The sequence below is a fragment of the Martes martes genome, assembly GCF_963455335.1.
Source record: "Martes martes genome assembly, chromosome: 14".
Classification (NCBI taxonomy): Eukaryota; Metazoa; Chordata; class Mammalia; order Carnivora; family Mustelidae; genus Martes; species Martes martes.
The window spans coordinates 38924482-38941896 of NC_137902.1; the positions used below are offsets into that span (position 1 = coordinate 38924482).

General features: G+C 39.5%; 2 protein-coding genes across 2 annotated transcripts; one reads left to right on the forward strand and one right to left on the reverse strand.

Moving 5' to 3' along the window:
- Window positions 1-5697: 5697 nt before the first annotated feature.
- On the forward strand, window positions 5698-6645 carry LOC308355349 (olfactory receptor 6E1-like; the record flags this gene model as incomplete). Its single annotated transcript, XM_080823527.1, has 1 exon — window positions 5698-6645. The coding sequence occupies exon 1, from the start codon at window positions 5701-5703 to the stop codon at window positions 6643-6645; it is 945 nt and encodes a 314-aa protein (XP_080679653.1). The 5' UTR covers window positions 5698-5700.
- Window positions 6646-15535: 8890 nt separating this feature from the next.
- LOC308355372 (olfactory receptor 6C74-like) lies at window positions 15536-16480 on the reverse strand (the record flags this gene model as incomplete). Its single annotated transcript, XM_080823560.1, has 1 exon — window positions 15536-16480. One exon carries the CDS (start codon window positions 16478-16480, stop codon window positions 15536-15538), a length of 945 nt encoding a protein of 314 aa, XP_080679686.1.
- Between the last annotated feature and the right edge of the window lie 935 nt (window positions 16481-17415).

Consider the following 17415-nt stretch of genomic DNA (forward strand, 5'->3'; position numbering starts at 1 on the left):
GCTGAAAGAAAGAAATCATCAGGATTGTTGGCAGATAAGTAAAGGGATAAGTTTCAGAAAGCAAAATATAGACAGAAAAAGATGTAGAAAACATGTGAGGAATGTATTTTGGTCCAGAATGTCAAAATTCTTTTTATTAGGTATTTTGCAAAAGAGAACAGAGGAAAAAGAGGGGAATAAATTATTAAATACGCAAAGAAGATAGTTTCCAAATTACCTGTATGAACAGCTCAATAAATTAAAAAGGCTGGTGTCTAGGCATGACATATAATTTACAAACACCAAAAGTAAAGAAATACTAAAAATCTTTCCATATTAAAAAGTAATTAAAAATACCTCTTCTACAAAAGACCACCGAAATCCATACATCAAGTTCTTTCACAGCTTTTGATTTGGAAGAAAGTAGGATGTGGCTTTTAAGCTTTGGGTGAATGATTTTTCAATGTAGACTTATAACCATTGAACTATTGGCAAAATGTTAAAACAAATGTAAACATTTAGGGACTTAGGAATCATAAAATTTGTTTTTCATGCAATATGTCCTAGTTAAATTCTTGACAATTTGCTCCCATGAAAGAAGCAAACAATCTCCCTCATCAAAAAAAGTAAAAACTGTGCTTTGGTATCATCATCTGTGAAATAAAATGAGGCTTGAAAATTCATACAAAAAATGTAATTTAAACAATGTCTCAGATGGATTAGTAGTGTGCTCTACCTATTTGCTGTTATAAGGATAATGATGATGATGGTGATGGTGATGACATTGATGCTAGACCCAGAAATAGCTGGACCTAGAGTAGGAAAAGAATTTCTAAGAATCTTAGGGAGAAAACCAATGTCAGATTTTTTTTTAAAAGCAAATAAAGAAGAAAAAAGAAAAAAAAAAAAAAAAAAAAAAAAAAAAAAAAAAAGCAAATAAAGAATAAAGTCAAAGCCACGATAAAAGGAGAGCCGTAATTAGAAATTTCAGGAGGTTAAATCTCAGGTTAAATTAAAGATTTTAATTTTCTATAGTGACAATTTCAAATAGTTCTTTGACATTACATAGGAAGGTTTTCAATTGGTAAACCAATTTAGAAAGTCACAGGATACAAAATCAACCTACAGAAATCTGGCATTTCCGTATATCAATAATGAATCAGCAGAAAGAGAAATGAAGGTATCAATCTCATTTCTATTGCACCAAAAAACAGTAAGATACCTTGGAATAAACCTAACCAAAGAAGTAAAAGACGTGTGCTCTGAAAAGTACAAAACACCAACAAAAGAAATTGAAGAGGACAGAAACTATGGAAAAACATGCCATGCTCATGGATTAGAAAAACAAATCTTGTTTAAATATCTATACTACCCAAGGCAATCTAAAAATTTAATGCAATTATGATCAAAATCAACAGCATTTTTCACAGAGCTGGAACAACAACAACAAAAAAATCCCTAAATGTGTATGGAACCACAAAAGGCCCTGAACAGCCAAAGCAACTTTGAAAAGGAAAGCAAATCTGGAGGCATCACAATTTGGGACTCCAAGTTATATTGCAAAGCTGTAGTGATCAAAAGGGTATAGTATTGGCACAGAAACAGACACATAGGTGAGTGTAACAGAATAGAAAATTCAGAAATGAAACATAGCTATGTGGTCAACTCATCTTCAACAAGCCAGGAAAAAATATCCAAAGGGGAAAAAGACAGTCTCTTCAACAAATGACATTGGCAAAACTGGACAACTATATGCAAAAGAATGAAACTGGACCATGTGTTTATACCATAGATAAAAATAGACTGAAAATGGTTAAAGACCTAAATGTGAGACAGGAAACCCTAGAAATCTCAAAAGCCCGGCAGTAACATCTTTGACACTGGCTATAGCAACTTCTTTCTAGATTTTTTCCTAAGGCAAGCAAAGTAAAAATAAACTATTGGGACTGCATCAAAATAACGTAAGAAGGAGGGGTGGCATTGGAGAGCCATAAGGGCACTACCCAGAAAAGAGAAACTATAGATCAAGGACAATTAGAAATACTTCTTGATACCAGCTCACTACCCCTTACATTAAATGTAATGTCTACTTCGACCCTATTCTTTGTCTCCTTTGTAAACCTTCCCATCACACTACATGCCAGGCCCTCTCCTCCCAAATTCCCACCATCATGTTGGCATCGGGACTCGCTCAGGTGTGACAGTTATTTCTACACCATGAAGCTGGCACTGAATAAAACTAAAACTCCATGTATATGAGACTTTATCAGAGCATTAAAATGTATAGTCTCACACGGCTCAAGCTTCTTTAACTCTTCCCTCTTCATTCTTCATTTTCCCTTCCTTCCAACTAAGAAAATAACCATGGGATCCAAGTTTTTCCTGGATCAAAAGTATAGTATATAGATGGACAGATATTATAAAAATGATTTTGTGTATTTGTGGGAAGGTGGGACACACATGAATACTCCTGAACGCTTCTATAATATTTGCCATGACCTTGTAAGATCAATAATGATAAGGGCAGATTAAGGCAGAACAAATTTCCAAACAGCTACCATATTCCCTAGGGTTGCCTGAAAATACAGTTTGGGAATTTAGTCCCCTTCTTTGGCTTTCCATGGGAATCCAGAGGTCACTGAAATATGGGTCACTCCCGCCCAGTAGCCCAGCTGAGATACCCAGTAAAAGAAGCAACTTTTACTTCTTTTAAACAGAAGCCACTGATTGATATGGGTACAGCTTCTCCCCCCTTAGACTCACAACGCCTCTCTTTTGCATCTAGAAAGAATCTGGGGATCCACGTCTCTCGTAGTTTTTAAAAGAGGTGAATGCCTTGTTAGTGATGTTACAGAAACCACCTAGCATTCTCCTTTCTTCCCTGAAGAGGAAAAAATTGCTTTCACTTTTCAAGGAGATTGGGGAGCACAATGAAAATATTCTTCAGATGAAACTACGCATTGGAAAGAATCATAATGTTGTTAGAAGCATGAAAATGATTGACCAAGAAAGGTGGGCTTCCCAGTATCTTCCCAAGACCTCCTGAAAGTCAGAGTATAATCCAGCTCTTTCTCACTGAAAAATCTGTTCTGTTTCTTTTTTAAAAGATTTTATTTATTTATGACAGAGAGAGAAATCACAAGTAGGCAGAGAGGCAGGCAGAGAGAGAAAGGGGGAAGTAGGCTCCCTGCTGAGCAGAGAGCCCCATGCGGGGCTCGATCCCAGGACCCTGAGATCATGACCTGAGCTGAAGGCAGAGGCTTAACCCACTGAGCCACCCAGGTGCCCCAAAATCTGTTCTTTTAACAATTATACTCTGGCCTCAGTGCAAACATCACATGTAGAAAATTGTAGTCTGGACTGTTATGTCAAATCAGTAGCAACTTTCAATTTGGAATTTCAGAAACCCTTGGGAAATTATTATATAATTCCCCTGAAAAATCGTGGCAGAGAACAGTGCAGACAGCTAGGAGTGTCATCACAGATGAGGGAAGATAAATATAAGGGTTGCGCCAGTAAATCTTATTCTCAACAGTGACCAATTAACTGCCCCCAGGACACAAGCCATGCATTTACTTTCTGCCCCTGTCTCTTCAGCATCTAACAAAGTTTGGGGGTCTGCACTCTCTCCTCCCTGGCTGCATCCATCCTGTTTGGTGACCAAACAGTCTTCTAGGAAAAATACCACAGAGCCTCAAACTTGTGTGTCAGCATCTTCTCATTGTTGATGCAGCGGAAAAAGGATGATTCTCCACATGGAAAGATGAGGTCATGATGGAGGAACATGGTGCAGGAGAAGGTGTCTTGGAACAGGTAGGCCCATGACATGGAGCACTGTAGCAGGACCCTTGTCTCAGCAGCACCCAGGGAGAAACTTAGAAGGTACTGCCAGCTCCTGTTAACTGGTAGAGAAGGTGACAGCAATGTTGCATGGTAGGCGGGCTTTTACCCACTGGGAGAGGCAGAGCCAAACCTTTATCAGAATGCTAAGTAGTCTGGGAGTCCAGCACTACCCAGAAAGGGGGGCAGTGAAATGTGCTTCTTTTAATCTGTCTGCTCCTTTCTGGGGTTTCAGTGGTCAAGGCTGTAATGCAGCCTTGTTCTACGAAACATTCTGAGCTATAGAAACAGACTTCCTCAGCCAGAGCACTGGCAACATGGGATGCATATTCACCCCACTGTGGAGGGAGGGGGAGGGAAGGCTATGACACATGCATTTCATTCTCCTCTCCTTTTCCCTCAGCCCACAGCAAGCTCTTGATTTCTTGGAAGACAATAGCTCCAAGAAGAGAAGGTCTTGCCCCCCATGAGGTGACTCCTGTGTGTGTCTGGCCTCAGAGACCCTGATGACTTGGTGGACTTACTGGGGTCAAGAGGCTCCTTCAGGCTGTGCCACTCAGGGGTGAGGAGTTTGGTTTCATGAGCTGCCCTTCAGAGGATCTGGGCCAGGGTGGGTTAGTGAGAGAGACATATCCCACACAGCTGACCTTCAGTCAAGTATTGAGATGCTACAGCCAAACACTATCGTGAGAGAAGTCACTGACTGAGAGGACAGGAGAGAGAAGAATGTTCCCTGAGCTCTGATGTGAGAGTGAGTGCCTGAGTGCCAGGTGCCCAGCACATCCTCCTTGGTGGGTTAATCCTATGACCTACTGCCAAATCCACTTTCATCACAGCCCAGCGTGAACCCTGGAGGAGGCTGGTAAATCCTGATTTTACAACATACTTCATGTTGTTGAGCAGCAGTCAATGCCTCTGGACTCCAGTCCCTTCTATAAAATGCTTGTGCCAAAATAGATGCTCTCTAAGTACACTGTCATTCCACAGGTCTGTAACTCATCAGTGATACTAAATAAGGGTAGAAATAATTAAGATAAATAAAACTCATCTTTCACTTCCAGTTTAAAAATCATCAACAATAGATCTGTTCCCATTTTAAAATATTTTGACACCACGTTTGTAAACAGCAGGTGCTCTAGATTTGCGCATTCTGACTTAAGGCCCAGTTATGTCACCTAAAATTTCTGGAGCTCTCTAAGGCTTAGTTCTGCTTCTGTAGAAGGGACTCATGGTTATTGTGCAGAGGAATAGAAATACTGAATTTCGTTGACCAGCATAGAACAAGCAAAAGTCCTCAACACATGATGGTGATCATAGTTTGAACCATAGAATGTGTTGCTCTATTAAAAGGAATATCCAAAGGGAGCATTACTAACTTTATTGTTATATTTACATGAAAATTGATAATATTACTAAAAACAATGAAATATTGTATAAGCACAAATGTCAATAATTCTGCCTACAGATGTTGCTCTTCTAAGCATTATATTAGTGATCATAATACTACAATTAGACCTTGAGGAACACATAGGAAACACTGGCATCGTATATCAAGTGAGTTACATGATATACCTTAATTAACTCTCTCAAGAACATGAACAGATAGTTCCTATCATCTTCATTCTACAAAGGATGAAAGTGAAGTCCACGAATGTTAACTTCCTTTCCAAGATGACCCATTTCTCAGGGATTAGGACTCAGTATTAAACTACTATTGAACTTGGGTCCATCTGATTGAAGAACCAACAGCTAATCCACTTTACTACCAGCCTACCCATCTTCCTGGATAGTCAAGTAACTTAATCATGCTCCTCTAAAACCTTTGTGTTCCTGATGTCTTCACTGTAGGTTAAGTACAGCCGTGATGCTGCTTGGAAAGAGATGCCCATGGAAATGGGGAATGGGACAGCTGTCCAAGAATTCACCTTGGAGGGATTTCCTGCCATCCAGCACCTGGGAAAGGTCCTCTTCTTTGTACACCTCCTGGCGTACCTGGCATCCATTGCAGGCAATGCAGTCATAGTCACCATCACCTGTGCTGACTCCCAGCTCCACACACCTATGTACTTTTTCCTCAGCACTTTCTCCTTTTTGGAGTGTTGTTTCATAAATGTTGTTATTCCTAAGTTGCTGGCCATCTTTCTTTCAGGCAGGCAAGCCATTTCCTTTCCTGCCTGTTTCATACAAGCTTTTGTCTTTTTATTTCTTGGAGCAACAGGTTTCTTCCTCATAGCAGTGATGTCTCTGGATCGGTATGTGGCCATTTGCAAGCCTCTGCATTACCCGACCATCATGAACCCAAAGACTTGCTTCCTCCTGGTCACTGCGTGCTTCTCTTTGGCCTTCCCTCTCATCACTGTTCTGCTAGTAAAAGTCTCCCAGTTATCCTTCTGTGGTCCCCTTATCATCCCCCACTTCTTCTGTGACATTGGCTCCCTGATTCATCTCTCCTGTTCTGACTCCAGGTCTGTTGAAATGTTAGTCTTTGTCCTCACTTCTTTTATCCTGTTGACATCACTTATCATAACCACCATTGCATACAGCAACATAGTAGTCACAATCCTCCAACTCCCATCAGCCAAGGAGAAAAAGAAAGCTTTCTCCACTTGCTCCTCTCACCTCATAGTTCTCTCTCTGATGTATGGCAGCTGTGTGTTCATATATGTGAAACCAAAGCAAACGAACAGGCTGGACTCCAACAGGGAGGCTGCCCTTGTGAACACAGTGGTAACCCCACTGCTCAACCCTGTCGTCTACACTCTGCGGAATAAGCAGGTCCACCGGGCTCTGAGGGAGACAATTTGCAGAATGAAAATATCAAGATAAAAAAATCAAATGGCTTTAGAGTGGAAGGTTTCAGAGAACCCTGTGTCCTCATTCTGTCCAGTGTAGCAGTCCACAGAATTGTAGTGCAGGGTCTCTGACAGACCTCACTGAACTCCACACATTTCTAGCAAAATGGAAATCTGTTTCTTCAAGACTACATTTTATCTTGATGTCCATAGCTATCCTTTCCATAAATATTCCACATATTAATGACAGCTGATTAATTGCAAAATCCTTCACTGAATTTTTATTCTTCCCTCTTTATAAGCTATATGCTTGAAATTTCCAAAATTCAGTAAATTTATACATTTATTATTTCACTTCTCTCTACCATGAACATAGTTGAACAGAATTAATAAATATTTACCAAAAGGCATTTAGATATTCAGGGGGTGCCTGGGTGGCTCAGTGGGTTAAAGCATTTAGATATTCAAATGATAGAAGATTATATATTAGGAATGTAGGAAATGATGGAAATAGTACCAATGCTTGAGTCTACATTCCCTCCATGCCTAGACCAAGGAAATAATGGTCATAGTACCCTTCACCTTGAAATATATTTGATTTGCATTAGGTGTGTTCTTAAATGCTATTCTTGGCCCTTAGCCTTGCTACATATGTGTGCATCAATCACATTCTGGAGAGAAACAGAATTGTTCTCAGTCTTAGAGAACCAAACACTAAGGAGAGGAATAATCACAGCATCCCATGGCTGACCAATGTTCCTAGTTCCTAAATTATTTAATCTAGCTCCAGCCCCTCAGATGCATAATGCACACTTCTTATTGGTTCCTATCCTAAATCTCTTACCACAGAATGCTTGTGTACATCAGTGGATGGAAACACTTATTTCATATTTCTTTTATTTCTTCCAAAGATTCAAGTTGGGGGAATCTAAGTTATTTGCTTATCTTCTTCACATTACTAATGAAAATAAACAAGTAAGATTTTTCCTGGTTGACTCATGTTGTCATGTATAAGGTTATCTTCTGATTGATAACCTACTTTAAAACCAACATTTCCATGATCTCAATCCTTAAATGTTGTAACCTTTATAATCTAACAGAGTATGTATATTTTTTCTTCAGAATAAACATCTTCAAAAAAGATTAACAAGAGGGTAGAGGAATTAAAGTGGCAGTGTAGCAGGGGTACCCTGAGTTTGCTGAGTCCCTCTAACACAGCTAGATCAACATCCAACTATTTTAAACAACTGTGGATTCAAACTGAGGATTAAGAAAACAGTCTGCACAGTTGAAGGGATAGAACATGGCAGATGGGAGGTTCAGAGTCCTGAATTAGTGGAGAGGAGAGCTGCAGGATGCAAAGGTGAGGGAACACTTTTCATGGAGCCAACTCTAGAAGAGGGAAAGAATAAGAGACTGTGCAGTAGGTAGGGATCAGACAAGAAAGCTTGGTGAGGAGATCCCCCATGTTATGCTGAAAGAAATTAATACCCTTCCCAGAGCACATTTGGAAGAGTACACTTTACAACCTGAAAGACAAAAGGCCATCTGGGAGCAACTGAGCAGTGCTCAACAGGAGGGAAAGAAGTGTGCACAGAGGGCCGGTAACATTGTAGCAGATTTTCACTGTGAGCCACAATAGGCAGAAACCACGGGATGCATGCTGAGTGTCTGCTTTTCTGGAACAGAACTGAGCAGAAAGCGGAGACACAGGCCAACTGCACATAACTTGGCCACCACTTCTCACTGTCTACCCCAACAAGTTCAAGTTTCCATGCAACTTCTGGAAGAGACAGAATAAAATAGGGACAGAATGGAGTAAGAACAGAATGGAGTAGGGACTGAGTGACATGCAGACAGCAGATAACCTGGTTGCAGCTTTTTGCTAGCATCACAATAAACTCTAGTCTCTCTGTGTGCACTGTATGACTGCTTTTCTTAGACAGGATAGTTTTGGGAATACTGTGAGACTCTCCTCCAGGGGAGGGGAGTGGGTCCACACTTTACCAAAACCTCTAAAATTTGATTTTTGAATCCCAGACACTGGCCAAGGGAGATCTGTGGGCTGGGCTCACCAATGGACCAGGTTGGACCTTAACCAATGGACATTAACCAATGGACCTTAAGCAATGGACCAGGTTAAGGGTAGGGAACTAACAAAAGCCCAGGACACAGGAGATTTTTTATTTTTCTGAGAGGGCTGCCTGAACAGTGGTGGCCAGAAGTCCCCCTCCCCAACGACCAGATGGCAAGGTGACACCATACTCCTCCTAACCTTTCCAACTGGCCCTCTTGCCATCAGCACAGTCGGAATTCAGGAAAAACACGATGCTTCCAGTGGAGGTTAAAGTCCCCTACACTAAACCCCACCCCCTTGAGGCAGGCAGGGACATCATTACGAGGTAAAATCAGCTTCTGAGCTAGCCCAGCAGGCCTCACTCTCAGAAAACCAACACAGACCCCACACATGTACCAAGTCTACTGATTAATAGGGCTCCAAAACATCAGGGTCTGGTGGAAATAGGACCAGGCTCGCTTCCTTTTTCTTTCTTCTTGTCTTTCCTGGACAAAATGAGACAGAGAAATTCACTCCAAAAGAAAGAATAGGAGGTAATGCTCATAGCAGGGGATTTAATCAATACAGAGATAAGTAATATGTCTGAGCTAGAATTTAAAACAGTGACTATAAAGATACTAGCTGGGCTTGGAAAAAGCAAAGAAGACATGAGATAATCCCTTACTGTAGTGATAAAAGAACTAAAATGTAGTCAGGCCAAAATTAAAAATGCTAAAACTAAGATGCAGTCCCAAGTGGAGGCTATAAAAATGAGGACAAATGAAGCAGAAGAGCAAATCAGTGATACAGAAGAGAAAAGTATGGAAAACAATGAAACTTAAAAGAAGAGGGAAAGAATACTATTAGTTCATGAATATAGACTTTGGGAACTCAGCAATTCCATAGAGCAATACGATATCTGTATTATAGGAGTCCCAGAAGAAGAAGAGTGGGAAAGGGGGGCAGAAGGTTTATTTGAATAAATTAGAACTGAGAACTTCCCTAATCTAGGGATGGGAACAGGAATTCATGTCCAAGAGACACAGAGAATTCCCCTCAAAATCAACAAGAAAAAGATCAGCACCTTGACATATTATAATCAACCATGCAAATGACAAAGAGAAAGAAAAAATTCCTGAAAGCAGCTCAGGACAAGAGATCCTTAACCTACTAAGGGGAGACACATAAGGCTGGCAACAAGGTTGTCCACAGAGACCTGGCAGGCCAGAAAAACTGGTACAACATATTCAACACGCTAAAAGGGAAAAATATGTAGCCAAGAACACTGTATCCAGCAAGGCTGTCATTAAGAATAGAAGGAGAGATCAAAAGTTTCCAAGACAAAACCTAAAGGAATTCATGAACACTAAACCAGCCCTTCAAGAAATATTAAAGGGGACCCTTTGAGCAGAGAGAGAGAACAAATGTAATAAACACCAGAAGGGAACAGAGACACTCTATAGGAACAGCCACTTTACAGGAAACACAAGGGCACTATTTGTATCTTTCAGAATGTAAATGAACTAAAATGCTCCAAACAAAAGGACCAAACTGAAGGTTACCACAGGGGAGGTTGAGGGTGTGTGAAATAGGTGATGGAGATTAAGAGTCATTTATTGTGAAGAGCACAGGGTGTTGTCTGTAAGTGCTGAGTCACTAAATTGTACACCTGAAAATAAAATTACATTGTATGTTAATTAACTGGAATATAAATAAACACTGAAGAAATTTGCAAAAATGTTTAACACAATTTTTTACTTTGTTTGCTTTTAGCCAAAACCTGAGGTTAGGTAGTCTCAAATACATTTTATGAAACATAATTAGATCCTACTTGTCTTCATGGTCCTATTATAAAATTCAGATTTCATCCAACTGACATTGAAGAAGTATCAACATGACCTAAAAAATCACAGACGATTAGCTGTACACATTGTATTAACAAATAAAAACCAAGATCAGAGTAGGAAAGTGGCTACAGACCCTGTTACAGGAATTGGAAGGAAGAATGGCTTAGGGATGTGGCAGTGGGAATGGAATGCAAAGGGACCACAGTAGACTCTGAATCATTTGCACTGGACAAGCTTTGTGTTGTCTTCAACTAACTGATCAACTTCCAAAAACAAACAAGTCACCTTCTCCATAAAATATGGAGATTGAGCCAGGTAATGTCTAGGGCCCCCTTGAAAATACTTATAGACATAGCAGCAAGATGCTGCAGGAACATGGAAATAATGTTCTGCCCTGAGGGTTGAACTGAAGGGTGTATGGAAGTGGTTGAGGTCCAGTAATGTTGGAATAAATCAAGGAATTGTGGTCAAACTACTGAAAAGAATGTGAACCTCCCAACATTTTAGTTACCATTAGATAATTTATTATACTTAAACTAATTAAATGCAATTATATTACCTTGAGATAGACTATGCTGGTTGTGTGAACTGACCAATAGAAAAATGAATACCAGAAATCTAAAACTGAGTCTATAAATTCAGGCTGATAGTTGCCAGCCCTAGATGGTACCAGGTGGGGGACAAACCCTAATGTGGAAATTAATGTACTAGATTCTAGTACTTTAAAATGTTTATTGAGACAAATCCCCTAAGTTAATTGTATGTTGAAGGTACATGATTTTAAAATACTTCAATGAAGTATGATTGATATATACATAATTAGTGCATACAACTTGAATATTTGGAGTTAAGTATACACACTTGAAGCCATTATCATTATCATTCCCATTAACCTATTTATCACCTCCAACTATTTCTTCCTGCAATCTTTGTTGTTGATTTTTTGGCCTAGCATGATAGGTAAAAGCACTTAATTTATTCACCCTATTAGCAAAATTTTAAATAGGCAATAAAACATTGTTAACCATAGGCCATATGTTATACAGATCTCCAGAACTCATTCATTATGCATAACTGAAATTTGATCAATACCTTCCTATTTCCCCTTCCTCTCAGCCCCTGACAACCACCATTCTACTCTCTGCTTCTATGTGTTTGATTAGATTCCACATATAAATGAGATCATGCAGCATTTGTCTTACCATGTTTGGCTTATTTTACTTAGAATAATATTGTACCTGGGGTGGGGGTGGGGGAAGTCCACGGTGTCACCCTGTGCTCTGTCCTCAGCTTGCCTTCCACTCCCTCATCAGAAATTAATAGGATTCACCATGGTACTTCTTACTGCTTCCATGGTAACAACTTTGGATATTGACAGCAGCCATGGCCATGATCTGTTAAGGACACAGTAACTAGAGGCTCAGACCTCTCAGGTATGAAGGTCTATGTTACCCTAGAGGGCAAGCAAATGAAACTAGCAGCCATTTGGCAAAAGGTGAAGAAAAACATACTAAATGAATGAACATAAGAAGATGATGGAATATTTATTTGGCCTTCAAATCTGTATAACATAGGGTCTCTGATTAACAATACTTTATTGCATATTTAAAAATTTGCTAAGCAGGTATATCTTAAATGAAATGTTTTTACCTACCATGTAAGCATAAAAAATGAACAATAAAGGGTCCAGGAAGAAATTTTTGAAGGTAATAGATAGGTTAATGGCATTGATAGTGATGATGGTTTCAAGGGTGTATACTTATCTCAAACACAGCAAGTGGTATACATTAAGTATCTACAGCTTTTTTTATGTCAATCATGTGCCAGTCAGGTGATTTGAAAATTATGACTGCAAATCTCTTCAACATAGAATTAGTTTAGGGGATTTGTCTCAATTAAACGTTTTATAGCATCTCATTGTAATGCATTAATCTCCACATTAATTAGGGATTGTCCTAAACTGAGTACCATCTATGGCTAGTAACAACGAGCCTGGATTTATAGACTCAGTTTTGGATTTCTGGTCTTCATTTTTCTATTGGTCAACTCACTTTTTAGTCTATCTCAAGGTAATATAAAGTGCATTTAATTAGTTTAAGTATAATAAATTATTATCCAATCATGACTAAAAACCTTGGGAGGCTCACACTCTTTTCAGTAGTTTGACCACAATTCCTTGATTTATTCCCACGTTACTGAACCTCAACCACTTCCATACTCTCTTCAGTTTTTCAACTCTCAGGGCAGAACATTATTTCCATGTTCCTGCAGCATCTTGCTGCTGTATTCTTGAGTATTTTCAAGGGAACCCTAGAGATTATCTGGCTCAATCTCCATATTTTATGGAAAAGATGACTTGAGTATTTTGGGAAGTTGACCAGATAGTTGAAGGGAATACCAGGCTTTTCCAGTGCAAGTGATTCAGACTCTACTCTGGTCCATTTGCATTCCATTCTCACTGCTACTTCCCTAAGCCATCATTCTCTTTCTTCCAATTCCTGTAACACTCTCTATAGCCACTTTCTTGCTCTGATCTTGGCTTTTCCCAACTCTTTTTTGATACAATGTGTACAACTAATCATCTATGACTCTTAAGGCATGTTTGATACTTCCTCATTGTCAATAAGATGAAATCTGAACTTTGAAATAGGGCCATCAAGGCCAATAGACTCTAACCATGGCATAAAATGTGTTTCATAAAATGTATTTGAGATTATCTACCCTCAGGGTTTGCGTTAAAAATAAACAAAATAAAAAATTGTGGGCGTGTCCAGGTGGCTTAGTCAGTTAAGAAACTGACTCCTGATTTCACCTCAGGTCATGATCACAGGGTCCTGGGTTTGAGGCGCTTGTTAGGCTCCATGCTCAGTGGGGAGTTTGCTTCAGGATTCTCCTTCCCTCTCCCTCTGCACACATCCCCCTGCCACTCACATGCTTGTTCCTCTCTCTCTCTCTCCCTATCTCTAGCTCAGAAAAACAAATCTTTTTTAAAAATGTGCTCATCTTTTTATCTTTTATATTTTATTAAGTTTTTATTTATATCCAGTCAGTTAACATATACCATAATATTAGTTTCAGGTGTACAATTTACTGATTCAACACTTACATACAACACCTTGTGCTCATCAAAACAATTGTCCTCCTATATCCCCATCACCTATTTTACCCATCCCCCATCTTCCTTCCTCCTTCTGGTAGCCATCAGTTTGTTCTCTAGAGTTAGTCTGTTTCTTGGTTCACCTGTCTCTTTTTTGTCACCCATTCCTATTTATTCTATTTCTTGGAATCCATATGAATGAAATCATATGGTATTTGTCTTTCTCTGGCTTATTATGCTTAGCATAACACACTCTAGCTCTATATTCATTGGTGCAAATGGCAAGATTTCATTCTCTTTATGGCTGAGTAATAGTCCATTGTGTGTATGTGTGTATGTATATATGCCACATCTTCTTTATTTATTCATTAGTTCATGAACATTATTCATGGCTCTTTCCATAATTTGGCTATTCTTGATAATGTTGCTATAACATTGGTGTATAGGTATTCCTTCAAATTACTATTTTTGTATTCTTTGGGTAAATGCCTAGTAGTGCAATTGCTGGGTTGTAGAGTAGTTATATTTTTAACTTTTTAGGAACCCCTCTACTGTTCAACAGAGTGGTTGCACCAGTTTGCATTCCCACCAACAGCATAAGAGTGTTTCCCTTTTTCCTCATCCTTGCCAATGCCTATTGTTTCTTATGTTGTCAATCCTTTTAGAGATGTTCCTTCTGGAAAAAAAAAAGACACATTCTAGCTAGAAAATAGGTGCAAAAAGTATACAAAGTTTAAGGATTGAGATCATGGAAATATTGGTTTTCAAATATGTTATCAAACACAAAATAACCCTAACAACACAAGTCAACCAAGAGAGATGTTTTATTTTCATTAGTAAAGTGAAGAAGATAAGCAAACAACTTAGTTTCTTCCAACTCAAAACTCTGTAAGAAAATATAGAAATATTCATAAGAGCTCCCTTCCACTGCTATACACAAGCATCTGTGGTAATAGCTTTAGGATAGGAACCAATCATAAGTATGCATTATGTATCTGAGGGACTGGAGCTAGAAAAAAAATTAAGAAATAGGAGCATTGGGACGCCTGGGTGGCTCAGTTGGTTAAGCCGCTGCCTTCAGCTCAGGTCATGATCCTGGGGTCCTGGGATCGAGTCCCGCATCGGGCTCCTTGCTTGGCAGGGAGCCTGATTCCTCCTCTCTCTCTGCCTGTCTCTCTGCCTGCTTGTGTGTACTCTCTCTCTCTGACAAATAAATAAAAATCTTAAAAAAAAAAAAAGAAATAGGAGCATTGCTCAGACATGGCTGCTGTGGTTATTCCTTCTCCTTAGAGAATGCTCTAAGGCTGAGAACAACTCTGTTTTTCTCCTGCAAGGGATAGATGCATACATATGTAGCCAACCTAGGGCCAAGATCAGCGATTAAGAGTACACCCCATGAAAACCATATATATTTGAAGGTGAAGAGTACTATGACTATTAATTTCTTGGTGTAGGCATGGAGGGAATGTGGACACAAGCACTGGTACTATTTCCATTATTTCATACATTCCAGAACCTAATATACAACTTCCTATCATTTAGGTATCTAAATGCCTTTTGGGAAATATTTATTAATTATGTTCAGCCATGTTCATAGGTAGAGAGAAGTGAAAAGAGTGTATAAGTTACTATATTTTGGAAAATTCTAGCATATGGTTTATATCAAAGGGAAAAATTTATATTCGGTAAAGGATTTTTTAATTAATCAGTTGTCATCAATATGTAGAATATTTAGGGAGAAGATAGTTATGCACATCAAGGTAAAATGTAACCTTGAAGAAATAGATTTCCATCTTGGTAGGAATGTACAGAGTTCAGTGAGGTCTGTAAGAGACCCTGCACTACAACTCTGCAGATGGCTATGTTGGCCAGAATGTGGACACAGTGTTCTCTGAAGCGTTCCCTCCAGGGTCCGGTGATTTTTTTATCTTGATATTTTCATTCTGCACATCGTGCCCCTCAGAGCCTGGTGTACCTGCTTGTTCCGCAGAGTGTAGATGACAGGGTTGAGCAATGGGGTCACCACCGTGTTCACAAGGGCAGCCTCCCTGTTGGAGTCCAGCCTGTTCGTTTGCTTTGGTTTCACGTATATAAACACACAGCTGCCGTACATCAGAGAGAGGACTACGAGGTGAGAGGAGCAGGTGGAGAAAGCTCTCTGTTTCTCCTTGGCTGATGGGAGTCGCAGGACCGTGATGACTATATTGCTGTATGCAATGATGGTTATGATAAGGGATGTCAACAGGACAAAGGAAGTGAGGACAAAGGCCAACATTTCAGTAGAGCTGGTGTCAGAGCAGGAGAGATGAATCAGGGGGCCAAGATCACAGAAAAAGTGGGGGATAACAAGGGGGCCGCAGAAGGATAACTGGGAAACCTTCACTACAAGACCAGTGATGAAAGGGAAGGCCAAAGAGAAGCAAGCAGTGACCAGGAGGGAGCAAGTCTTTGGGTTCATGATGGTCGGGTAATGCAGAGGCTTGCAAATGGCCACATACCGATCCAGAGACATCACTGCTATGAGGAGGAAACCTGTTGCTCCCAGAAATACAGTAATAAAGGCTTGTATGAAACAGGCAGGAAAGGAAATGGCTTGTCTGCCTGAAAGAAAGATGACCAGTAACTTGGGAATAACAGCACTTATGACACCACACTCCAAGAAGGAGAAAGTGCTGAGGAACAAGTACATAGGTGTGTGGAGCCGGGAGTCAGCACAGGTGATGGTGACTATGACCACATTGCCTGCAATGGATGCCATGTACGCCAACAGGTGTGCCAGGAAGAGGACCTTTCCTAGGTGTTGGATGGTAGGAAACCCCTCCAAAGTGAATTCCTGGACAGTTGTCCCATTCCCCATTTCCATGGACATCTCATTCTACAACAGGATCACTGGTGGTCTTAACCTAAAATCAGCATGCACAAAGGTTTTAAAGGAGCATGAGTAAGTTATTTGATTATTCGAAAGGGTGGCTAGGCTGATAGTAAAGTGGTTTAGTTAAGTTAATTGGTTCTTAAGTCAGTAGGGCCTGAGTTCAATACCATTTCCATACTGTGTTTTAACTCCTGAGAGATGGAGCATCTTTGGAAAGTTAGTTGCCTTTGTGAACTTCACTTTCACCCTCTGGAGAATGAAGATGATGGGATCTAACTGTTCATGTTCTTGTTAGAATAAAATAAAGCATGTAACTCACTTGGCATATGATTCCAGTGTTTCCTACGTGTTCCTCAAAGTCTAATTGTAATGTTTATGATTGTTAATGTAATGCTTATATAGGGTATCATCAGTAGGTAGGGTTGTTGATATCTTCATAGTTATATAACATTATATGGTTTTTAATAATACTATCAATTTCTAAGTAATCATAATAGTAATGTTAGTTATAATATTCCTTTTGAATATTCCCTTTAATAATGCAACACATTCTATGGTACAAGTTGTCATCATCATTGTGTATTGAGGACTTAAGCTTGGTACTATGCTAGTCACTGATATTCAGTATTTCTATTCCTTGTAACAATAATCATGAGCCCCTTTTCTACAGAAGTAGAAACTGAGCCTTAGAGAGCTCCAGAAATTTTAGGTCACATAGCTGGGACTTTAGCCCAATCCAGAGCCCCTGCTGTTTACAAACAGTGATAAAATATTTTTAAATAGAATGAAATTTATCATTGATGATTTCTCAACCTTAAGTGAAGATGAGTCTTACTTATCTTAATTCTTTCTATCCATACTTAGTATCACTGATGAGTTATTGGTCTATGGAATGACATGAGGCTTAGAGAGGATCTAGTTTAGCACAAGCA